This window comes from Amia ocellicauda, chromosome 12, assembly GCF_036373705.1.
Source record: "Amia ocellicauda isolate fAmiCal2 chromosome 12, fAmiCal2.hap1, whole genome shotgun sequence".
Lineage (NCBI taxonomy): Eukaryota > Metazoa > Chordata > Actinopteri > Amiiformes > Amiidae > Amia > Amia ocellicauda.
Genome location: NC_089861.1, coordinates 727,329 through 752,822, shown reverse-complemented (window position 1 = coordinate 752,822; position 25,494 = coordinate 727,329). Strand labels below are relative to the sequence as shown.

Below are 25,494 nucleotides of genomic sequence, written 5' to 3'. Positions count from 1 at the left end.
CGGGGGTGTGAATTGGGTATGTAGCAATCACTTCAATGGCTGCCTGGGGGATTCGGGGGGATTTGCAGCCAGGTTGCGCACAATGTTCGTTGACAGTCTGCGGCGTGCAAGAGCCGTCTTGCCAAGGCCTTCCCCGTCCAGACCACGGTGCCAGTCCCCGTCCCCAGGCGCTATATTTTATTAACTGCGCTCCAGCTGGGATCTGCCAACAATGTGCGAACTGTGTGAACGCGACTCTGTTCGATTTGAAACAAGGATGAAAATGTGTCAGCCTCTGCATCCTAATGTCTTAAATATACTCTCCTGCAGTGAAAAACACTTCATTCTCTAGGTTGTGTTTAGGAAATTTTCTATTATCTCTGTTTGCCCATGCCATTGATAGCTACCCACTAATTAATAAAACCCTGGAGACCGCATCAGTGTGTGACTTTTGTATCGAAGCCAACGTGCCACTACAGTTCATGGGATGAGAAGTTAAAACAGTCGTCCTCACTAGCAAAGGTGACGGCTCTCCTCTGAAGCAACGCTGGACCGGGCCGCGGTCCTCTGAACACGCCGGGTTTCATCAGGTTGCACTGAATGGATGATTGAATGCCAGCCAGAGAGGTCAGCCTAGGTGGAGACCATCGGGACCAGCGTCAGGCAGGCAGGGCTTAGCGTTGACCTGGGGGGCTTCGTTTGAAAAGCAAAGATGGACCACTTTGTTTGTAAACGGCTTTAAAGGCACTAAATATCTTTAATGGATTCACACACTTGCGCTGAACTTGACGCTCTGGTGGACGGGAACACCGTTTGTCTTAATAACACCTTGCGTTGCGTCAGCGGTGATCAGCGGAGATCTCGCTCTCACGCCGAGAGCTGGCAGCCCCCCGAGGCCCCGCAGAGGAGGGTCCAGGGCAGAGATCAACAGGGCTTCATTAACAACCTGTCCGCGCCCCCGTCACAATATAGCACAGGAACCTGTTAAAAAAACACCGCGCTGGGATTAATAAACCCTCCCGTGTGCAGCAGCTCTTCCGCAGCGTCTTCAGTGAGAGCAGGACGCGTGAATCAGCGCCGGCTGGAGATCAGTCTGAGTAAACAACCCTGTCGGGCAGAGAAGTGTTCTGCTGAGAAAGGCCTCTGATAGGAAAGACAAGTAGGAAGCTGGGCTGCAGGTAAGACAGTTACCCGGTGTGGCAGAGCTGTGAATACTGCCAGGAAACAGTCAACACCAGCTACAGAGGGAGAATTAAACAGATACACAACCTGGTCTTGTGTCTCCGTGAAGCCAGCAATGGTAATGTTTATGGCGATCACAGGCCCTGGATGACTTTCCCACTGTTACACGCTGTGCAGAAATAATATCAGTTATATATGTAGCTGTTCAAGGACACTTTTGTATCTAACCAAAAAACGAATAAATAAATAAAACGCTAAGATCAAAATTCACAGTACTTTTTTTCTGTAACCAAAATTCAAATTCCATTCTCACCATCAGCACTAAAACTAAAGCGATGATTGTATGCAGTCAGTGCAATGACTCGTGTATATTTGTCAAGTGTGACACTGGGGCCATGGGGTCGGTGGTTTATTATTGTCTGTTTGAAGAGGGAGGGAAGACAAGATCAGCAAGAGAAAACTCGACCTTCTTTCGGAGCCCACCTTGCATAGATGCATATTCGTGGTATTGGATGTGAAGCAGTTGGAGCCACTACACAACATGGACACGGCACAACTCTCGGCCTCAAAGTGTGTCCAAACTCCGGCTTTGACATTAGCGTAGAGGGCAGATGCTTCCTTTAATGTGAAGCATGAAGCAGCTGGCCGTACGATCTGGGCAATTGCGTCTGCGGTGCATATGCTTATTGGTGACATGATATTTCAGTGCTGCCAAAAGTCCGATCATGTTCTCTGTTTCTTTCTGCGAAAGAGAGAGCAAGAGAGATATTACACTAACTTCCCCTCCTAGAACTATTGTGTAAGAAACAAGATACAATGCTAAAGCTTATCTAGTCTGTTTTGTCTTTATCGATATGTTCCTTTCTTTCTCTTTTTCTGAAGGAGTACAGGATTCCCAGCATGAGAAGGTCATGATGGTGTCCGGAGACGGAGTGGTGCAGAGCCCTGAGTTCCCCCATGCCTATCCCAGGAACAAGGTGCTGGTCTGGAGGCTGGTGGCGGCCGGAGACGACGTGCAGATCCAGCTGGTGTTTGATGAAAGATTTGGGCTGGAGGATCCAGAAGACGGTATATGCAAGTAAGCAGACCTTTGACAGAAATATGAGCCGGTTGAAAGGGAGGGTTTGTCTCCACCGGCTGGGATGGGAACCTGGGGTTCTGTGTGTGTCATTGTTCAGGTTTCTACAGTTGTTCTTGAGGGGTGGGGAGGGCAAATTATATTTGTTATTGATGGCAGATGAATTCACTTTATATTTGAAAGGTCAGCGGTCAGATCTAAAGTATTTGGAGAGGAAACCCAGCGCTGCGTCACTGTTAGCTCGTTGAAAATGTGCGTAAGTCTCCACACGCAGCTCGATCAGGGCAGGGGAGTCAGATATTGCAATATCACTTTTTCCGACGGGATGCTGTGATGTCTGTGGATTCCTGACACTTGACTCAACTTGCTGCGCTGGATTCTAAATCCATTACCTTAATGATGTTGTAATGAGCTTTGGGTCGAGGCATTTGCCAGCAGATAATAATTACGGGGACTGAAAGAAGCATTGCGGCTGAAGCCTCTTTCAGCGTGTAAGTAGCATGTGTGTGTACTGAGGATGTGCATCCCTTCTGTGTCACGGAACACACATGTCAATGTTGATTCTGTATACAAAATGTGTCCTATACATCGAAATTGATCGAAATGATAATTAAAAGTCACATTGCTGGAGATCTTTGGGCCTGCTTTTAATTCTGTTTCAGCCGTGTCTAAATAAATTAGAGCACTATTGATGCAGTGCATGATCAGAACCAGCTGGACTCGCACGGTGCCAGAGCGGGGTGACAGAACACCGACCCTGTTGGTTTTTGTTCCAACCGAGCTCTCAATTACTTAATTGAAAACTCAATTGAAGTAATAATTTCCTAAATCAGTGCCTTTACATTTTTTTTTACAGTAGGAGATTTAAGTTAAGTATAAATTTGTATAAGGAAATTATTATCTTATTAAGGAACCAACTTTTTATCAGTTACACAATTTAAAGATTCAAATGTAATCAATTAAATTCAAAGGGTTCAATTGAGTAATTGAGAGTTCAGTTGGAACAAAAACCAGCAGGGTCAGAATTACGCCAGGACCGGGATTGAGAACCACTGCGCTAGAGGCTCGGCTGCTGTGCGGTTCTTGGGTCGGCTCCAAAGCTGCGCACATTGCACCAGCATTACATCATGAACATGTACACAAACCCCTGACAAGTCCCGCCCGTTTCCGGTCCTCAATGTTAGATGTTGAGCCTTTCATTTCCATTGCTGTCTGTGGGGGTGTGTGAAGCTGCTGATCAGTGTGGAGAGGGGGAGACTGAGTGCCCCGCGCCGGTGCCCTGCCATGTCTCTGCCAGTAGTCACACATATAGACTTCCTTCACAGTGAGTTTGATGGAGAGCAGAGCACAAAGTGCGTTTTATTCATTAAATTACATCTTAACACTCGCAAGTTCCGGATGGGAGCAATACCATTGTGTGGAAAAGTCATGTGTGAGAGCACATCAAACTGATCACACACTAGCATGTAGCGGACATGGCAGCTTGAAATACGCCTCAGACAAGTGCTGCCTTCTGCTGTAATGGGGGATTTTCAGTGTTTTGGACTCAAACTGTGACCGTGCTTTTGGCCACCGGAGACACCTTCACTTTGTGTAAAGCTTGTGTGAGAGGAGGTCGATACTATAGCATCTCGGCGCTGCGATGTCACACCCTCAGCCTGTCAGTTTGGTCGTCAAAAGCTCCTTCCACCTGGGCGGTCTGCAGAAGCAAATCTATGATTTCATGGGTCCCCATAGGGAGGAATAATAAGTATCATGCTATTAGGAGGCCATAGAAGAAGATATCCCGAGCTGTCCTTCATCACTGAACCAGGGTCAGGACAGCGCCGACTCAGGCCAGGCAGCAGTGTTACATCAGAGTTCAAGCTGCTTGTGTTTCACCCCCCGAGGGGCTTCGTCTCAGCACAACAGCTCAGTGTCCCGGTGGCGGCGGACTGGATGTCATCAGAGAAGATCGCGCCATCAGGATTTGTGGATCTGGGAATCATGACCAGCGCTCCAGGCCAAGAGGCTAACATTGACAGGTGAAAGCTACAGCCTTGAAGAATCCTCCCTGCAGGATCCCCGCTTCCCAGTTTATGTTTTTAATTTTTTTGGCACAGACTGGCTGGCGCAGCTTTCTCACTGGTGTCAGCGATGGGATAACGTGCCCTCTCAGTCCATTTCTTGTTCTGAGTGATTGTTCTTTCCCCCGTTTTATTTTATTTCATTTATTTACAGACACCTTGGCTCAGGGTGACCTACAGTTGTCATAATAAAACACTTTCCAAACCATTACAAAATGTAGAAAACACAATTAATGCAAGAATAACAATATGTGCAAAAACAGTAATGTGCACGACTGCAATTCCCCTTTTGTTAGCTAGCGTTGGTCCCAACAGGCCACATGTAACAGACTGACTGACGGCTCATAATTGGCAATTATCCGCCATGTACTGCTGCACCAAGGACTGCGCAGAGTACTGATGTACTGGGCATGGCCAGCAGCCAAGAGGGTTATTTCAGCTCTTCACTGAAACGTCGCCCTGCTCGTGAATGCAGATTTCCATGGATGTGTAGGCGTGGATACATATAAATATATCCTTAAAGTAGTAATACAAATTCAATCCGCTCCCCCTGGTGTGAAGCGAAATGAAGCGCAGTCTGCTTTTCCACTGACTGTTTCAGACGACATACCGAATGCAAGTGAGAAAAACAACAAGACCGGAGCTACGGCCAATACTGAATACTGAAAACTGAATACAGTTGTCAAACAGCATTTTATAACCCCGTAATTGAAAACAAGTGGCATGGAAACGTGCCAAAAAGGCTTAAATTGTCTGACTACTTGACTCGTAACTAGGGCCGTTACTGCGGACCGAGCCAAGTTTGCTACACTGATGCTTTGGTGTTTTCTGCGAATCCATTTCTCTTCCTCTTGTCTGGGGTTCTCAGGGTTATGCAGAGTAGCAAATTCTTCTCCTTGAAAGAGGTCTGATTGTCCTGTGACCCCCCTGGCTTTTATTCCACCGTAAAATACGTATTTTTCCCCGTCACTGTTTTACTTTTGAGATGTTATTATCATTATTATTTTAATCAGGGCCTTTTAGGTCTCTTACACATTTACAATAAAAACCAAGCGGCGCTGCTGGCAGAGCTGACGAACCTGACTGCCGAAGGTGTTCATTAATCGCAGTGCAAAGTGCAAGGTGTTGCATCACCGACTCGCTGCTCCTCAGAGCTGAGGCTGCATGAATATATATAACGCTGCCGTCTGCTGAAGCCAAGTAAACAGGCCTAAAAAAATACACACATTTTTAAAAATCATCACAGCACACCGTAGATCAAAAGGCTCCAGGAAGTGATACATGTATCTCCTGATAGCTTTGATCCCTGTTCACTGACTGGAAACGCAGCGGGGACTGTTGTGTGTTGTGTGCAGCGCTGCCTGGCTCAAAGTCAAGACCCCACTATAACGCACTATATACAGCCAGGTAAACCCCAAATAAGGGAAGCTTACCCTGGTAAATTTATCAGATACAATAAATAAATCAGATACATTCATTACCTGCATTCCACGAGACTGACTGACTATTCAGTGCGGTTTCTTTGACTGCGTCAGATGTGGAGAAGGGGGATTTCGCGAGGATCCTGTGCAACGCACAGTTTTCCAGCTCCAGTAGAGAGACCCTGAACAGATCCAGGGCCGTCAGATTACAGCAGACCCTTTTTTCGACTGTTAGAAAGGCAGAGATAGAAAAGTGTCAGTGCCAGGGCATTTGTGGACATGTTTAGCTTGCTGTACAGTGAGAGCTTTTCTTCCTCACAGTTATTTATACTCAAACCAGTCAGGACTAAAACCTCAGGCTCCTCCAAGGCCAAGTATCTGTATTGGCACTACTGTTTAAAGAGCAAGTCCGCATGTCAACAGCACTCGGAGGATTCGTTCCAGTCTTGGCAAAACTCTCACAAACAGCCCTACGTTGAACCCTCCAGGATCAAGGGGGATCATGCAGGCAGAACTAAAATGGCACCCATCCAGCTACAGTTATTTTAGGAGGAATGAGAGGTAGGTTCATTTTAAGACAAATCATCTCCAGTCAAAGAAGCACAGGGGAGGCATTACAGGTTTGGCAAGAAACTATCTGTAAGAAAGTTGAGAGGCATTTTAGCAGTGTTATATTAAAGGGAAGGAATCAGAGGGGAAGGGAGAAACAAATGCAGCAAGTCTGTGAATCGGAGAGAGCAGCCGCATCGAAATCACACTTCAGTCAGGCTGGCCCACGATAGGGTCGGGAGAAATGTACTTTCCAAAACTACAGGAAGTGCAAGGGTCATTACAGATACAGATACTTAATGCTCTTTGTTGACAGATCCTGTAAGATTGAAGGGTATAGATGGGTTTGTGCCGTGCTGTAGCATTAGCAACGTTCTGCTCTTCTCCCAGTTTCCACAAAAACAAACATCCACACAAAACATCTGTGTAAATTAATGTGAAACCGAAATGCTTGAGAACAACTGTGTTGTAATAATGTGTATGTAGTCCTACAGCCATGTCTCATCAATTAAAATACATACATGTGCCCTTTCTTTAATGCAAACAATACAGTGCAGTGAATATTGATATTAACAACTGTCTTGGTGATGTGGGCTGTGAAGTTCATACAGGGGCTCTGATGTAAATTTTCTGCTTGGAGCTGAATTCACGAAGCTGCCACACAATGTGCGTTTATTGTATTTGTGATGAAATTATGACCCCTGAGTTTAATCAGGAGAATTAAGTACATGTTTAAGATGGCTTTAATTGAGAAATGCAGCGACACACTAATGGAGCAGAGTTTCAACTCAAAACAGTTGACTGACACCACTAATAATAATAATAATAATAATAATAATAATAATATACTTTTTACCCGAGAAGATGCATTCAGTCCATTTAAAAACTCTTTGATCATGAGACAAAGGGCTTCCCTGGCAACCCGCCTGCCACTCAGCCTCTACTCTTTGAAGATTTTAACTAGAAGGATTTAAACAGAGGAAGGAAGAGGAGACATTACATTTCCGCAGACAAATCCCAGCTTTACTGGTGTCGCTGTACTGCACTGCACAGCTTTCGGCACAAGGCATTGTGGGTAGAGATACGTGTTTATTCAGATATGTGTTTATTCTGCTGGAATTCTGTTACAATGTATATATGTTCTTTAGAGCTGTGTGTCTGATGAGGAGATCTCAAACTTCAGCCCGTGAGGCCCAGTCTTCTGGTCTGGGGTCCAGGCACGGTCAGCCGCACTGCCTTCACTCGGACCCCTGTCTCCTTCGTCCCTTCCAGGTACGACTTTGTGGAGATCGAGGACCCCTCCGATGGCGTGATTCTGGGTCGCTGGTGCGGCTCTCAGCCCCTCCCGGGAAAGCAGGTGTCCAAGGGGAGCCAGATCCGGATTCGCTTCGTGTCGGACGAGTACTTCCCCTCGGAGCCGGGCTTCTCCATTCATTACTCTCTCCTCCACACGGTAAGACACATCTCTCTCCATCTCCTCTGTGAAAACAGCAAAGGTTCGGAAGATTGCTTTGTACAGGGCTGTTCTGTTCACCGGAAAGTGCCGACCCATTTAGACTTCTGTCCAGTACCGGTCCCATGTGTTTTCTTTCAAGTCCTCTGAAGCTCAGTCTGTTCAGCTGTTTTATTCTTGTTTTCACTGTAGAAATGACAGTGTCCGTCTCAGAAATCTCCCTCTGCATTCTGGTGGCCCGTCTTTGCTATTTTAGTAAATTCCATCACATGGTCCTTCTGGATTTCTGCCTCTGGTCAGAATAGTGTGTTTATTTACTAATTTGTTTTGTACGTGAATCTCAGAGTTTTGCAAAATGGTCGTTTCAAATCCGTTCTGACTAAGGGATGACGTCACATTGTTTGGTATTGATTATGATTCTGTTCTCTGGGATCTGATGTTATCGAAAGGCTTAAAGAACACAGATCCGTAATACCCACATGTATAGAACGGGTCTTTCTCAGTTCCTGTGAAGTTATTGTTTGCATTGTGATGTATATAAACGCATTCCAGCACATGCTTTTATTCATAACTGTATAAACAGAAATGCCGTCTAACATGTCCGTAGGGGTTACGGATTTATTTTCTCTAATTGTATGAATTCGTCTTTTGAGTCCAGCCACTCCTGTTTCAGCGCTTCATTAAAAGCCCAGGGAAAGAAGAAGAAAATGCTCCGATTGTGAGTGTTTTGGCAAGCACGGAAGATTTGAAGTTCTACTGACACGATTAGACAAACACGACAAAATGCCTGTTGGCTTCCTGACCAAGGATGAACTAATTCCCTGATTCATTATTGCAGCTGGAAATGAAGAAAGGATAAAAAGGATTCCACTGAAGGTTGGCCAGGCGAGCTGGAATAGAGCACTTAAAAAGCGTCTTCTTGTTGTCTGTCGTCTCATGTTAGACCACACACAGAGTGGAGCAGCAACCCTGACAGCCCCCCATGCTCTAAAAAGATCTGCTGCTCTGAGATGCGCTGAATGTGTGTGTGTGTGTGTGTGTGTACAGCGCCTATAGAAAGTCTGGATAAGTGTCCACCCCCATAATAGCAATAGCTCCGGTGTGAGCAATTGCCTTCAAAATCACACACCAAGTTAAATGTCCTCCATCAGTGTTAAATTGTAGTGATTCATATGATTTCAGGATAAATCCAGCACTTCCTGTAGGGTCCCTCTGTTGGGTAGCACTTTTCAAAGCAAAGACTCAACCATGAACACCAAGGAGTTTTCAGAAGAACTCCAGGACAGAGTTGTTGAAAGGCACAGATCAGGGGATGGGTATAAAAAAGATAAAAGGCCTTGAATATCCCTTGGTCAAGATGATTATTAAAAAGTGGCAGCACTAAGATCCTGCCTAGATCAGGCCGTCCCTCCAAACTAGATGACTGAGCAAAAAGGAGATGAACAGAGAGGCGAGCAAGAGGTCAATGGCAACTTTGAAGGAGCTACAGGCTTTAATGGCCAAGACTGGTCAATGTATGTGACAACAATATACCAGTACTCCACAAACCTGGCCTGTATGGTTCTCAAGAAAGCTCACCTTGAGTCCTGTTTGAAGTGTGCAAGAAACACGCAGGAGATTCTGTAGCCATGTGGCATCACCCAAAGAAGACCATCCCTACTGTGAAGCACAGTGGGGCAGCATCATGTCATGGGGATGCTTGTCATGGGCAGGACTGGGGCACTTGTCAGGATATACGGAGAAAATCTTCCACGGCACACCCGAAATGAGAGAATTTGACAGTGCACTGCAATTAGGCTGGTAACGCCCTGATGTGACACAGAGGGGTGTCGGCTCAGGACTCTTCTGTTGACACTGTATTGACAGTGCAGCCGGTAACGCACTGATGTTTACATACTGGTCCCGGCTGGGATTAGGGTTAGACCATTAAACTTCATCATTCATTAAGGTCAAGGCTGTGTCTACTTCAATCAGTCGTGTAGTTTTGGGGCCTAGCTTGTTTTTTTGGTGTTGGCTAGGGTTGACAGTCATAAGAACATAAGAACATAAGACAGTGTCCAATCGAGAGGAGGCCATTTTCCCCATCATGCTCGTTTGGTGTCCATTAATAACTAAGTGATCAAAGGATCCTATCCAGTCTGAGTTTAAGTGTGATTTCAACAGTTCTGTGGTGCTCTGATGTGCCACAGGCTGCTGGTTGGGAAACACTGACTCTGTTGGAGGGAACTGTGCCGTCGCCATCCCTCCAGTCTGAGCATATTTCACTCCCAATAGTAGATCCAACCCCGCCAGCTTGGGAGGATGTGAACGCAGACAGTTCTCTCACTGCCATACTGCTTATTTAAATCCTGGGTGGTATGGGCTGTCCATGGACACTCTTACCCAAACTTTGCAGAGTTAGAGAGCCCTATCCCCAATCCCCTCTCTCTCTGAGCAATGTTCTCACTGTGCTTAATGGGAAACAAATTTGTGAGCAAAAGAGAGAAAAAAAAGTGCTGTAATGGGCTTATGATGTTTAAACAGTTTATACATACCACATGTATAAGTAGTTTAAACAGTTTCACCCTCACCGGGGCTTCAGGGAGGTTTAAAAGACTTGTCTAGACGGCCGCTCAGACGAGTGATGTGCAGAGCCGTGAGAGGAGGGCAGTGTGGATGGCTGAGCACTCACAGCTGCTCCTCCGCGCGAAGAATTGGGCGTCTGTCTCACGGGGCGCAGGGGTCTTCTCTTCAGGGGGGATAGGCAAATAAGTCAATAAATAAATACAAATAAAGCATCAAACAGAAACACTGGGAGCCGCTGCTGCGTGGTTCCCATTGATGTGCCGATGACGCAGGGGTTGTTTTACAGTGGGAGAGGAATGAGCGGAGAAGGGAAGACTCTCTCTCAAAGCATGGAAAGTGATTGCTTCCGATGTGATCACACGCCAGGGTTGGTGTGGGAAGCAGCCGCTACAGCTGGATACGCAGTGGGGGGGGCTCTTGTGCTGCAGTTATGGCAGACAAGCTAAACCGGCACCACAGTGATGTTACGTCCAGCGTGTTACCAGGCGGTACTGATAACAAGCTTGTGTTCATTTAGACAGATCTACCTGAATTTTTCAAATTTGTGACTTTAAAAAAATGACATTATTTGAGAACAAGTATGAGAATGCAAAAAACAGGGGGTGGGACAACACTGACATTATTTGACCGAGACACAGCGACACCAGGAATGTTTTCGTATTCTCCCAATCTCTACTGTTGCTTCATTAATAATTATACAAAAGAAGATTGCAGTTGCACTGTAATTAGGACGTATCTCACAAAGTGCAGAAAGAAGAAATACATTTTCACAGCCCCAGCCTGATGACAGGCTCTCCTGTCCTTCGTCCCCCACTAACTGGACTGGACTGTCCAGGTCGCTCTGGGTCTCTCTGCTGATTTTGAAGTTGAAAGTCTGAAACTGCGCTATGCGTCTCCCTCTGTCCCGACTGTCTCCAGCCTCCCTCATGTATTGGACCAGATTACAGGTATCTCTCAGGATAATTAATGGCCAATCATCTGTGTTAAGTATATATTTTTGTCCTTTGACAGCAATCAAGTGAAACACAGATTGTTTGGTTGCTGTTGTTGTTGTTTCTCATTGGTCTATTCGATTCTGACGAGCAGACTAACAGGACTGTGGTCATTCGCTCCCCTTTACTACATATTATCGATGGCACCTTTTCAGATGAGCCCAATTACATGGTTTAATAGCTACAATTTTCTCTGATGTGCAATGCTTACATTCGACCTCCTCCCCTGGAGAATATGAACTTCACACGCGACTGAGCATCGCCGCGGCCGGAGACGAGCCGTATTATTACCGCCGCCAAGGAACAGAGGTGAAGTTTGTCTTTCCTCACAACCACAGGCTTTCACAACACGTCTCTGGTGCGCACGCTTCTTTACTGTACGTTTATATGAAGGGTTTTATATAAAAACACTGTTGTGGGTTGAATCAATACGGGAGAAAATGTAGCACTGCGTCTTTGAACTTGAATTAATGGCTTTTTTTGGTAGCTATGTTCACTGTGGCAGCGACCCAAAGTAAAGTTCCACTAAGTGATGGTGTCGATTAGTGTTGGAAATAAAAGCAGCGCTGCTGCCAGCGCCCTGCCGATGATATACTTGCGTTGGTCACCGTCCGCTTGTCAAGCTCCGCTGAGAAAAAAACAGCGCTCACTCTGGGAATGGCTGGACTTCACACGTTGACACTGACTTTTTTTCTTCACCTGCATTGGGGAAGGGGAGGTATGACCCATCATTGGGGGGCTGGGAGTGGGTGGGGGGCGAATGCACAAAACCAGATTAACCCCTCGGACACTGACATGGTCTACTGTGATCACCAGAGTGTCCAGGCAAAAACAGCACTACACTCATTCATGTTTTAATCGTTTTTGTTTCTTTCATTTTGCTGAATAGTTGGAAGTGTAGGCAGGTGTTTGTGTGTGTGTGTGTTTGAAAGGGTGTGTGTGTGTGGGGGGGGTTGTTGTGGATTGTCTCAGATGCACTTTATCTTTATCTAGAAGCCAATCATTCATTCACTTTTTCTATAGTGCAATGAATATCGCCTGCACTGCTCTTTGATTTTGTCAACACCTACTGTTGCTACAGGTCTCTGAATGTGTCGTTTCAGCCAGCATATTCTAAAATGCACACTCTTAGGTCTTTCTTTTGTGAGCGTGTGTGCGATTGTTCGCTCTCTCTGACTTGTGTTTGTTTCAGCGCTCTCTTGGTCTGATCTTGAACGAAAAAAATGACTTGAAAAGGAGTTTTTAACTGAAGTTCGGGAGGACAGCCCATGCCCTGTGCCTGACTTCCCCATTCCCAACCATAAGTATCCAGAAGGAAGCACATTTTCCCAGCATGCATCGCTTTGCATCCCCCTCAAACACCACTTTGCTGCAGCTCCATGGCTCAGTCCTAGTGGGGTAACCATTGTCCTCAACCGACCTATCGCCCAAGTCATTGATCTCTTAGTCAAGCACGTCTTGTCCAAAACAAACTATTTTCCTTCTATTATGTACTATTGAGGTAGTCCAAACTGCTGAGACCACGTGATGTCACTTTCATAAGTGACATTTTCATAAATCTCTCACGAATACCTGTCTTGTGTTAATTAATATATTTTCATTTTATTTTGGGGATGTAGTTTTAAGGAGCTGTGAAAAATGATTGAGTTGTGCTAAAATGGTATCTTAATTCCTCAAATTCCCTAATCGTTCCCCTCTGTGCAGGATCTTCCTCTGTTTATATGGGAACTCCTGCAGGACGGCATTCCCGCTCCAGACACAGTGAGCTCTGGATGCGGGTCGTTTATTTTTCCAGTTAGGATCGGTAGCTCTGTACTTTATTAAGGAAAGGCTGAACAAATGACCGCGGCCGGGCCCTGGGTCCCACTGTGTGTTGTTCTTAGAGATCTGCTCCTGTGATAGCCGTGACAGGAGGCGCGTTTTCCCAGCGGTCGGGCTCCGGCACATCAAGAGGAATGCAGCCGCTCTCTATTTTTAGACCCGCTGCAGAAAGCGTCTGTGTAAGCTATAATTTACTGCGGCTCAGACCTGCACCCATCGACACACACTCCTGTTCCCGGTAAACGTCTTTTCTTTGTTATGTTTTAAGTGTTTTCTTTTGCTTCTGTTTCTCTTTCTTCTTCTGCTTATTGTTTTTCTTCCTCTGCTCCTTTTGCTCTGTCTGCCTCTTTTTCTTTGTACTGGCAGCTTAATGAGAAGCGTACCGTTTGCTAGACTGATACACAAACCCTCACTACAGATGAAGGCAACCGACTTAATCCTGATCTGAAAGCCCACCTGACGCAGATATCTGTTGTCTTGTCAACACAAAGAGCTCTGCAGCATATTATTTTAAAAGCGGCCGATTGATTGAATGGCTGGATACTTTGCTGTGTGTGTCAGAGTTTGTAATTTATCTTGGCACCCATTCAGTGTTTTTTTCTTTCCTGAACCCAGGCAACTTTCTATCCGCTTGCCAAATTCAGGATTTTTTTAAAGGTCAGCAACTGTCTTTACTCAGGGAGAAAAATGTCTTTCCCTGGAGGCCGACAGCAGAGGCAAGCTTCAGGGATATGGACCTCTCTGTGGCAGAAGCGCATTGAGCTCAGAATGTGGTTCAAACACTGCAGCTTGAGTCGCTGACATTGTCCACATAGTGTGTGTTGTAAATGTGACAGAACTCAAAGTGTATGAGCTCGTTATGGTGATGTAATCCCTCTCTCCCCACAGAGTGTAAACCCCCCATGCCAGGTGTTTATTCCTCCTTCACCCTGTTCTTCTCAATCTCAGTGTCATCATTGTAACTTGATTAATAGCTTGAATTACTTGCATGAAAACCAGGCGACTCTCTCATCCAGTTTTCCCTTTGAATGTTACACAACCCTAATTAGTGAGGCCTAAATCTGTTGACATTATGAAGCCTCTCGCTGATGTGTCCTGTGCGTGTTTTCCTCTTTTTAAAAAGCAATGTTTTAGAGCCGGGCTGAGCAGCTCTGTCTCGTGTCTCGTGTCTGTGGGTTTGCTGCTCTCTAGGAACGTGGCTTGGGCTGCACAGCCCCGGAGACATGCTGCCGCCCGCCTGGCCCGCTCCGATTCTCACCGGGCTGCAAGGGAACAGGGTGAAAACAGAATCCAACATCTCAGAGTCAGCATCCCTGTGGAGAAACCACACACTGCCCCACATCAGCGCTGGTGTCGAGGTGTACGTTCTCTGGCGTCCAACTCCAATATCCTGTAAAAAAGCTGTAACGAGGAAGACAGTTGTCTGTTTCAAAATCATTCTCTATAAATACTCTGCTCCACAAGGAAAGAAAGACTCTGACTAGGATATGCCCAGGGGTTGGCAGCACTGTTAAACTCTGGCATGTAAATGAAGGATCCTCAAAACCATCTCACGAGAACATGGAAACAAAAAAGAAAAAGGAAAGGCAAACAACACAAACAGCTGTGTCACCAATTTGCCACAGAAACAGAATTTCCTATTTTTGACTTACGAGACGCCCCCCAAACTTCGAGTGGGCTCGAGCCTTGAGGTCGCTCTTTTCCCCGGTAGCAGAGCCCCAGCAGTCGAGGGACAGGGGTACTGAAGACCCCCTGTTCCCCTGATCCTGTGTCCGATCAGCCCGAGCGTGGCACACTGTCCTCCCTGTGTCGGCAGCTCGCCAACGTCCACATAAAAGCAGAGAGAAGCCAGATCGCAGCAGCCCTGTCTTTTTTTTGTTGCCTTTGCGAACATTCCTCAATCCCGGAAGCCGGTGCAAAACAGCAGCCCTTTGTCTCCCTGCGGTAAACCAAAACTGCTGCAGCCTTGGGCCTTGGGGCAGCAGAGAGTTTATATTTAAACTGCAATAATTCCCTTTTACCACTTCCATGAAAGGAAAAAATAACGGCAGCTGTGTTCTTTAAGGAAGAGATTTGGGATATGCCAGGGCCAGGCAAAAGGTTGTTCAAACACATCGCACAGAAGAAAGATTGACTCTGAAAGTCTGAGGTAAAATTGTCTTTCAGGGTTTTTTTGCTTCTTCAAGTAAACCTGTTCTTTGAAATCCTTTCAGCCTGGGCTTGATTTCCCCCATTGAACTGAGAGCCATTGTATTCAGGCACACAGACCTGTACTGGCCAAACTGTGAGTGGGAAAATCCAGACATGGGAAAACAGTGTTTATGTCGTTTTATACGGAGAGGTGGCATGGAGAGGTCTGGTGGCACAGAGAGGTCTAGAGAGCAGTGATCGTCGTCTCTGTCGTCTCTCTCAGGTCTCTGAGTTAACGGCTTAGTGTGGCTGTATTGACTGTCCATTTCTCAGTTTTCCGGCATGAGCAGTAAATGATGGAAACCAATTTCCGGCCAACAGCTTACTTAGAAACAGTCTCTTCCCTCACATAGTATTTGCCTTCAGATTGTTAGCCTTCTTGGTGCTCACATCCCAGACTAAACATTATATAAGAATAAAGGGAGGCAATTTGTAGGCACTTTTCAGAAACAGTTGTTAGCTTAACCTCTTCAAAAAGAATGATATAAGAGCATCTTAGAAAATGAATAGTGTGTTGTATTGTGTTTGGCTTCCTATTCTTTGTTGCTGTCAAACTTGCAAGGCAACCAAAACAATAGCAAGGACAGCAGCAGCAACCAGAATCCTCCCCGCTGACAATGAGAGAAACAAAAGGGTTCACCGTCCACCAGAGACCCTGGAATCCAACTTCACCATCTATCAGAAACCACAGAGACCCCCAGAATCAAACTTCACCATCTATCAGAATCCACAGAGACCCCAGCATCAAAAACTACCATCCCCCAGAAACCAAAGAGAGCCAGGAATCAAACTTCACCATCCTATGAAACCACAGAGACCCAGGTATCAAACTTCACCATCCTATGAAACCACAGAGACCCCAAAATCAAACTTCACCACCACCCAGAAACCAAGGAGACCCCGGGACCAAGCACAAGCAGCAGCTCCATTCACTCTTTGTATAATTTCTAGAAACCAATATTTGACGTCTACCTGAAAAGGAAAGACAAGCTGAGATTTGTTGTTCTCGTATTTTTCTTTCCCCTCCTCTGGAATGCTGGGTGTGTCCGGAGGCAGCGCTCGTCAGCAAACCAAACATGGAGGAAAAAAAAAGGGAAATGGCTTTAAATAAAACAAACACATGAGAGCATGAACAAGCAGGATGAGGAAACGTGAAAGAGCCTTTGTCACTCCTCTCACTTATCTCGACAACTTCGGATCTATTCCAAGAACAGAGAGGTCAGTCTGGCTCACCAAAGTTTAAAAGAGTAACTGCTGGATTTACCACAAATCCCTCCCCACATGTTTCCACAGCTGTTTCACCAGCATACCTGTAATTTTGTCATCCATACTCGACGTCTTGACAACCTTTTCTCTTCTTCCTGTTATTCTAAAGCGAAAGATTGAAGACTGTCTTTCTCTGTTGTTAAGCTGTCTCTTGTCGTGCTTTATGTCTCTGCGGTGGGGAGGAGGTGGGAGTGTCTCTTCTCTTGACACTCTTGCGGGAGATGGATTGGAAAGGACTCACGTTTCACCGGCTCTTGTGGACAATTAGAAGTGAAGAGACGACCGTAGATGGACACAGGCAGCTGCCCTTGCATGGTGGAGAGCAGAGCTGATGTCAGTCTTGTTAGCAATCAAAAGTGTCTTCTGGTTTTCCTCTCAGTTGCTTACTTAACCCAGATATTTTACCGGTTAGACAAAGGCTGTTGCTGGTCTTTTACAGGCGATGGCTGAGAAGAATCCCTTGGTTGAATGTGTCTCTACCTGTAACATTGTCTGCAGCACGGGGAGAGCTATTTAATTCCACCAGGTTTTTCAACTGGGAGCTGGGTGGGCGGGTGAGTGGGCTAGGGCAAAGAAGACACTGCGTTTGAAACCCCTGGACTTCAGCTCGACTAGCCCTGGTATCTCTTAAAAGTGTCCACACACAGCTGGGCTTTCACGTGAAGCAACGGCACCCCCTGACTTCCCACGCCACAGAGATCGAAGGCCGTCCAAACGCCCCACCCAGGCTGCCGAAAACGCTGAGGAGGTTAAAGGCCACAAATAAATTCATCTAATTATCATTCATCCATCTTTGATCTTTTCATGTCATTTCCCCTCAGGTGTCTCGCTGGTCTGAGTGTTTATCTCGGCTCCACACCTGCTCACAGATTCCCCCCCAACCTGTCAGCCCTCACTGTCCTCAAATGAGTTCATCAAAAAATGCTCACAACTGGTATTGTTCCAGATATTTAATGTATTCTGCCTTTGGTCACCCGTTCTAATAAAAAAAAGGGGATAAAAACATTAAACCTGTTGTCACCCCCTCTGCCGATACGACCTTGAGCAGATCTGGTGTTTGGTTTGGTTTGGTACTATAATTGCGATGCTAGGTCCGTTGGCGCTTTCGTATTTTTCTTTTGACATATTCCTCCTCTTCCAGAGAGCAGATAACTCCCCCCGCGCGACGCCACCGTGGGCTGCTCTGCTCCAGATGTAAACCCACACAGCGTCCATTGTCAGCTGTTCCTGGCAAGCCTGTGCGTCTGCATGCCCGTCTGCTCTCTAAGCCGTTTCCCCCATGAATGATTGACACGGCCTGCAACCGATTTGAAACACCTTTTAGTCAGGGCCGCTGCACACAATGGACGTTATTCTTTAGGTACAAGATAAAGTCTTTTATGGGTTTCTTCTTGTTCCATACCTTTGGAAAGGGATTTTTTCGGGCATTTAATTCCTCTCTATGAAGTACTGCAACTCATCCTATCAGCTTGTGAAGAAAGAAGGAGCGGCGAAGGGAGATTTAAAGAGTAGAGACGCAGTCAGAGATTGGCACAGCTGAGTGGTGTGGGCCGGGCGGTGATCCCTGGGTGAGAAGTCAGAAATTGCTGGATTGTGTCCTTGCAGAGCAGTGGTGTGTGTTAGTACTACAGTATCAGTATCAGCACTGTTACAAGTACCAATACACACTGTTACACACTGTTACATACCAGTAATGGTGGCCGATCACAGGTCAGCACATCTCTTTGGTTAGTGCTCTTCCTCAAGCCTGATTGAAAGGTAATGATGCTTCACTAAGTACAAACTGATTCCCCTTAAGCTAAATGCATCAACAATACATTATTATTATTATTATTATTATTATTATTATTATTGTTGTTGTTGTAGTAGTGTAGTAGTAGTAGTTGTGTTTTAGCTTGAATCCAGCTGGTGCACTCTAGAATTTCAATTAGTTTTTAAATAAGATTTTTTTTTTTCAAATAGTCTGTAAGGACATGGAGGCACATGTGTAATAAAATACACATATAGCTTTTTTTATCCTTCATTAAGTGTGTGAAGAAGTGTCCTGAATGCACCTACCTTAAGTCAGTAGTCTTGGACAGGTTGTCTGGAGCAGGAGGGAGGGAGAGAGAGAGAGGAGAGACAGACAGAGAAAGAGAGAGAGAGAGACACTCCCCTGCCTCACTTATGGACGGTGACCAACTGACCCCTTTCTAAATAACCAGCTTGAAGAGATTCTGGGATCGTTAGGAGACCCACAAGAGAGAGACGGGCCACATGACCGCAGTTCGTCTCGGTCGAAACCTTTCTCGTGTTGGATGTGTCAGATCTGTTTTATTCCCGCCCAGCCTGCGTGACTAGAGTCTCTATCTGCTGCAACACATCAGACAGCAGACCAACTGTCGCCTTCCAGCTGGCTCCTGGAACTGCAGGTTTTGCATCCAGGACATAAAATACTGAGCTTGTTCAAAGATACAGCAAGCATATGCGAAACATATCTCATCTATCCCCACTTGACACTTGTGACCCTTCAGATGACCCTCAGTATTCAGATCGACGGCACCTTGACCCCACATCTCCCCCGCCCCCCCGAGCCATTGATCTCAAACAGACGCCCGCTCTTAACAAACACCAAGATCGATGTCTCACGCACGGCTGGCCACTGCTCTGTGAACGTCTGGATCGCCTGTAAAAGGCACGGCTGTCCTCTCCACCTCTACCCCGATGGCAGCTTCTGTGAGGGAGACTGTCCATGCAAGAGAAATGTTGCTTTCATCCTGTCATCCTCAACAGCCTTCAGGTGGTGGCGATATGAAGGAAACTGTAGCTCAGCAGGGCAGAGAGAGCCATCTCGACACACCGTGAGCCTGTTCAGTGACAGGAAGCACTGATGAGAAATTGTTGCTCCTCTTTTCTCTCTCACTCTGAGTCTTGGATTCAATGTCGAGACTCAAGAGGCCAAGTTTGGGGCCGGGAGCCGTTTAGGGCAAGCTGGTCAAGGTCACTGATAAGAACATTTTAAAGGTAAAGGTCAGTCATGCAGTTTATCAAGTGGGTTAGATGTAGACAGTTTTAATCTCATTTGTACAACTGTAAAATAGCTCTTCTCCACCATGTAAAGTACAGTAAATGTCTTTACTCCATCAGAGTAGAAACCTCAGGAAATTGAATGTTGACCAGACAGACATATATCCAGACCCACACTGCTCACAAGATAACAGAGAAACATCCGTCTCCCGTTCTTGCCCTGGATGCTCGCAGTTAAGCAATAGTTGTAATGCTTGCATGTGTTGTAGCAAAATCAAACATGAAAATAGCTAATCAATGCAAAATATTGGGTAGATTCCTAACAATACTTTAGATTACTGTAAAAAAATACTCCAGCTAAAATAATCAATAAGAGTAACATTTGGCATTTCATTCCCATTTCTCTCATAAATAATGGCATTTAATAATTGGACTATATCCAAATTCAACAATATTGAATGTGATCAATTATTTGTCCAATATTGTACACAGCTGTGTAAACGAATAATATTACATTGGCTTTGTATTATTAGATTTACGATACTTGCATTGCTATACAACATTTATTATTATGGTCAGGAAATGGAATCGTATGGTGTCTCATTACTCATCACTAGTAGTACTGTAGTTATTGTAATTGTCTGACACTTGCTCTTACTAGCACTACAGTTACTGTATATTGTAATTTATTGTATTTCATACCTTGCAATCATTTTATTCTTTATGCATATTTTGTATTTAATTGTAAGTCACCCTGGACACGGTAATCTGTTTATAAATAAATTACAATCATTGTTGGATTAACGATACTTTTATAAAGGAGACAAACAGCTCCGTTGTGACTGTCGGATTAGATATATACATTATAATCGGGAAGACAAAATTATTAGACTTACGAACAGAAGACCAAATACACTATATGTGTGTTTCAATTGGCTTCAACTATATGTATCTATAAACATTTGAGTAGGCTATATATTCTGTTGAATGAACACTAGAACCGCTGATCACCGCCATACACTAATACAAAAACAATTGGCATTCATGATCAAACAGTGACTGATCAAGGCATTGATCCCGAGACCTGGGCTTGCAATGAGATCAAGAGTGAAGTCCACAGGACAGTTAGAAACTTGCTGAGCCGGTCAGGACAGACAGGCGAGAGCTAGATCAGGTGCAAATCTTCTAATAAAACAAATAAGTTATTAATTTTGAGGAGTTTACAACTGAAATGCCGTATATGTATTTAACTTAAATATTTAGTAATGTATTAGAACGGATATATGGGAGAAATTCACAGACGCAGACATTTTTTGAATTGCAAAAGAAGAGCTGCACACAAAGTGGCTATGGCAGTTCTAGTGTTAAAAAGACTTTTCCAATTTATTTTCAGAAATATCAGATATTTAAATGATATGCTCAGGTTTTGGTGGACAAATCGTCTGTAAACTAAAACATCCCTGTTATATTAGGATCTCCACACGTCAGAATCGTTTAGCAAAGTGCACTATTCCAGTCAAATGTGAATGTAGGGAACATCTGGATTTGTATTCATTTAAGTCATTAATATAAAGAGGGTTATGATCAATTACTTGCTTAGTAAATGCACTGTCCATTTCGTCTGCACGATCTCCTACACATGGCCCTCCATTTGCTGGCTTCGATGCAGCAATGTGAAAATGCATTTTTAAACATTTGTGATTGCCTTTTTCCACAAACAAGAAATTGCAAACAAGTGAGATAACTTGTGTCTGTGACTACAGTGTGGTATTTCCAGGCCGGGAACACAGTTACAGCTGACTGTAGCACAAATAAAACGAGTAAATCGACTGGCCTCGAGGACCCAAGGCTGCTCTGAGATGTACGAAGATATCACTGATCTCTCACCCAGGCCTCCGTCTGTCTCTCTCTGTCCTGTTTAAAGATTCTGGTCTTTTTTTTTACACGTTTCAACAAGATGAATTTCTTGATCTCTTTTAATCAATCACATCCCAGAAGTGCTATTAATCAATTAAACATAAATCAAATGAAAGCCCTGGTGTGCACACTCTCACAATCAATGAGCATCTATCATATTAAATATATGTGACATTACTTTTCTGAAACCATAAACGTCTGGATATTTTAGCAACAGGACGTCACACACACAAAGTTATCTGACGTAAACCAGGTGCTGGGAGGCCTGTCTAATATAGATAGATCGATAGAGAGATAGATGGATAGATTTGTCTCCAATGACAGGCCTGCGTGTGTTTCTGGCGATGAAAGTCTTTTCTTGGTTCACGTTTAGGATCAGATGTTTGACTCTAAAGGAGCTCCTAATGCCTCCGTATCAATGGAGTTAAATGACTGTTTTCGTGTTGAGGTCTGTGATGAATGGAGGCGATTGAGTTCAGAAGTTCAGTAGGGGGAAAGCGGAGCGTGAGCCCCTGAGAGCCGCGCGGGACAGAGCAGCCCCCCGTCTGCCAGCTTTCTTTAAGGCTGAAGTTTCCACTCATACAAAGAGCTGCTGAAAGAGCTGGAGAGATCTCCGCAGTGTGGATCGGTGCACATGGCCTTCGGGAAACAAATAAACACAAAATGAGCCTCATCATTAGATGCATTTTCTTGTTCTTGTCTTCAATATACTTTGGATGAAATGAGAAAATAATAAACAATAATTCAGCCGCTATGTCCTCGGGAAATGCTGACAGAGAATCCAAATAAGAAGAAAGTTAATCTTTTGAAAGTGTTTCGCCAGCATTTGCTGTATTTACTGAGATAATATGATCTATCCTGCAACACCACATGTTTTGAACCTAAATCCAACACTAACACTGGTATTTAACAGCGGATCAATGTAAGAGAGTGCGAGATCATCAATGTTATCCAAAGCAGCACATTTTTAACATTCCCCAGTTTTATTTTTAGAGAAGCCTCCGGAATAATGTAGCAATGATTACAATTTTAGAACATTTGAGGTACCAGCAAACAAACCCTTGTTGATAGGAGCATAACTTACAAACGAGAATACGCCTCCGGCCCTGTCTAACTCGTCTGCATACGTGCGGATAATGAACGCTTCTTTCTGGTGCGTCTGTCTGTCTGCTCCCACTCAACTAGCTCTTTAAAAGGCTACACTTACTAGAATTCCCCATAACTTAACACACTAGTACATTATTACTATACAGTCACTCTGCGTGCAGAGTTTACACCCCTATGTGTAAGTCGCATTTAAGATGATTAATATGTTCCATTTGTCTCATGTCTATTTTGAACAGTAGAAGTTTTTTACCCCTGTTCTTTCCAGGTCAGACCGGCTACATTTACTGCGGCACAGAGATATGCCTTCCACACATTACTCACACCTACCCAGTCACAGCCGACGCGCCTTGAACGCAGCCATTCACGGCACTGTTTACATTGAAATGAAAACGAAGCCTCGGAACGTGAACTTGTGTTCAGGAGCCGTGCACGTCCCAGAGTGCAGGGGTACAGAGGAGTCAGGAAATGCTTGGTGCAAACTACAGTGCATTACATATTTATATGGCGTTTGAAGTTAGCACAGTGTCTCACGTTGAGCAGGAAACAAAATATTAATTCTCATAGAGAACATCAGCTAGAATCTGCCTTTTGCTTCTGGTCCATCAGGGTCTTCTCATCAGGGTGTCCTGAGCAGCACAGGGGTGTTTCCATATGAGCAAGAATTCTGTCCACTCCTGTTAAAGTTCATCACTTCCTCATCAAAGATGCTGTCCTGAATCAACGCTGTGGTGCCCAGGACAGTTGTTCACAATTCCTCAGCTGGTAATCAACATGTATGTCCTCTGGAATTCTGCAGCTGGTGGGTTTTGTGAACTTGGAAAATGTCTCAGCCAATTTTTAACTTTAATAATCAATTTTGTAGTAGGCAGAGGCATTAGTGTCAAGGCCATTTGAGGTAATTATTTACTCTTTGGATGTTCCGCTGCTCTGTTGCAATTTATATTCTCTTGCATGCAAATAAAATGTTTTTGTTTTTTTATATTATTATTATAACAACAAAGAAAACACACTTCAATCAACTGCCATCCCTGAAGGTTGTCTTTAGGCAGAATCGGTGGTCAATATTATTTTTATTTATTTCTTGGCAGACAAATAAAAATAATATTGACCACGGATTCTGCCTAAAGGCACAGATATGTTCTGCAGATATGTCACTGATACAATAAGCATCCTCTAGTTTAATTAGCAATGTTAAATTCACTAAATTAATCACAGAATTACATTGTTGCAGACGATGGGTGTGGCTAACATGGTCTACAGCTCTGTGCCTTTGGAGTTCGGTGGGAATCTATAATGTGTTCTTCAGTGTGTCTATAATGTGTTCTTCAGTGTGTCTATAATGTGTTCTTCAGGATGTCTGTAACATGTTCTACAGGGTGTCTATAATGTGATCATCTGTAACATGTTCTTCAGGGTGTCTGTAACATGTTCTACAGGGTCTCTATAACGTATTCATCTGTAACGTGTTCTTCAGGGTGTCTATAACATGTTCAACAGGGTGTCTGTAACATGTTCTTCAGGGTGTCTGTAACGTGTTCATCTGCAACATATTCTTCAGGGTGTCAGTAATGTGTTCATCTGTAACGTGTTCTTCAATGCATCTGTAACATGTTCTTCACGGTGTCTGTAACGTGTTCTTCAAAGGTGTCAGTAACGTGTTCTTCAGGGTATCTGTAAGATGTTCTTCAGGGTATCTGTAACATGTTCTACAGGGTGTCTGTAACGTGTTCTTCAGGGTGTCTGTAACGTGTTCTTCACAGTGTCTGTAACGTGTTCTTCAGAGTGTCAGTAACGTGTTCTTCAGGGTATCTGTAACATGTTCTTCAGGGTATCTGTAACATGTTCTACAGAGTGTCAGTGACGTGTTCTTCAGGGTGTCTGTAACATGTTCATCTGCAACATGTTCTTTGGGTGTCAGTAATGTGTTAGTCTGTAACGTGTTCTTCAGGGTGTGTAGAACGTGTTCTTCTCTGTGTCTATAATGTGTTCCTCAGGGTGTCTGTAACATGTTCTACAGGGTGTCTGTAACATGTTCTTCAGAGTGTCAGTGACGTGTTCTTCAGGGTGTCTGTAACATGTTCATCTGCAACATGTTCTTTGGGTGTCAGTAATGTGTTAGTCTGTAACATGTTCTTCAGGGTGTGTAGAACGTGTTCTTCTATGTGTCTATAATGTGTTCCTCAGGGTGTCTGTAACATGTTCTACAGGGTGTCTGTAACATGTTCTTCAGGGTATCTGTAACATGTTCATCTGAAACATATTCTTCAGGGTGTCAGTAATGTGTTCATCTGTAATGTGTTCTTCAGTGCATCTGTAACATGTTTTTCAGGGTATCTGTAACATGTTCTACAGGGTGTCTGTAACATGTTCTTCACGGTGTCTGTAACGTGTTCTTCAGAGTGTCAGTAATGTGTTCTTCAGGGTATCTGTAACATGTTCTTCAGGGTATCTGTAACATGTTCTACAGGGTGTCTGTAATGTGTTCTTCAGGGTGTCTGTAACGTGTTCTTCACGGTGTCAGTAACGTGTTCTTCAGGGTGTCTGTAACATGTTCTACAGGGTGTCTGTAATGTGTTCTTCAGGGTGTCTGTAACGTGTTCTTCACGGTGTCAGTAACGTGTTCTTCAGGGTGTCTGTAACATGTTCTTCTCTGTGTCTATAATGTGTTCCTCAGGGTTTCTGTAAGGAGTTCTTCAGGGTGTCTGTAATACGTTCTCCAGCGTATGTAGAATGTGTTCTCCAGGGTGTGTATAACGTGTTCTTCAGGGTGTCTATTACGTGTTCTTCACTCTGTCTGTAACATGTTCCTCAGGGTGTCTTCGGGGTGCACTATGGTTAATGAACTCATAAGAACGAACTTGATGCATGCAGTTCCATCTGCACACTTAACTTTGAACCCAGA

The 25,494-nt window shown here is 44.6% G+C and overlaps 1 protein-coding gene across 1 annotated transcript in view; it reads left to right on the top strand.

Annotated features, from left to right (window-relative positions):
- pdgfc (platelet derived growth factor c) overlaps positions 1-25,494 on the top strand; it is a 59,703-nt gene that overhangs the window by 24,301 nt on the left and 9,908 nt on the right. Inside the window, exons 2-3 of the mRNA XM_066717999.1 lie at positions 2,044-2,239; positions 7,548-7,728. Coding sequence (XP_066574096.1) covers positions 2,044-2,239; positions 7,548-7,728 — 377 coding nt within the window. The remainder of the gene's footprint in view (positions 1-2,043; positions 2,240-7,547; positions 7,729-25,494) is intronic.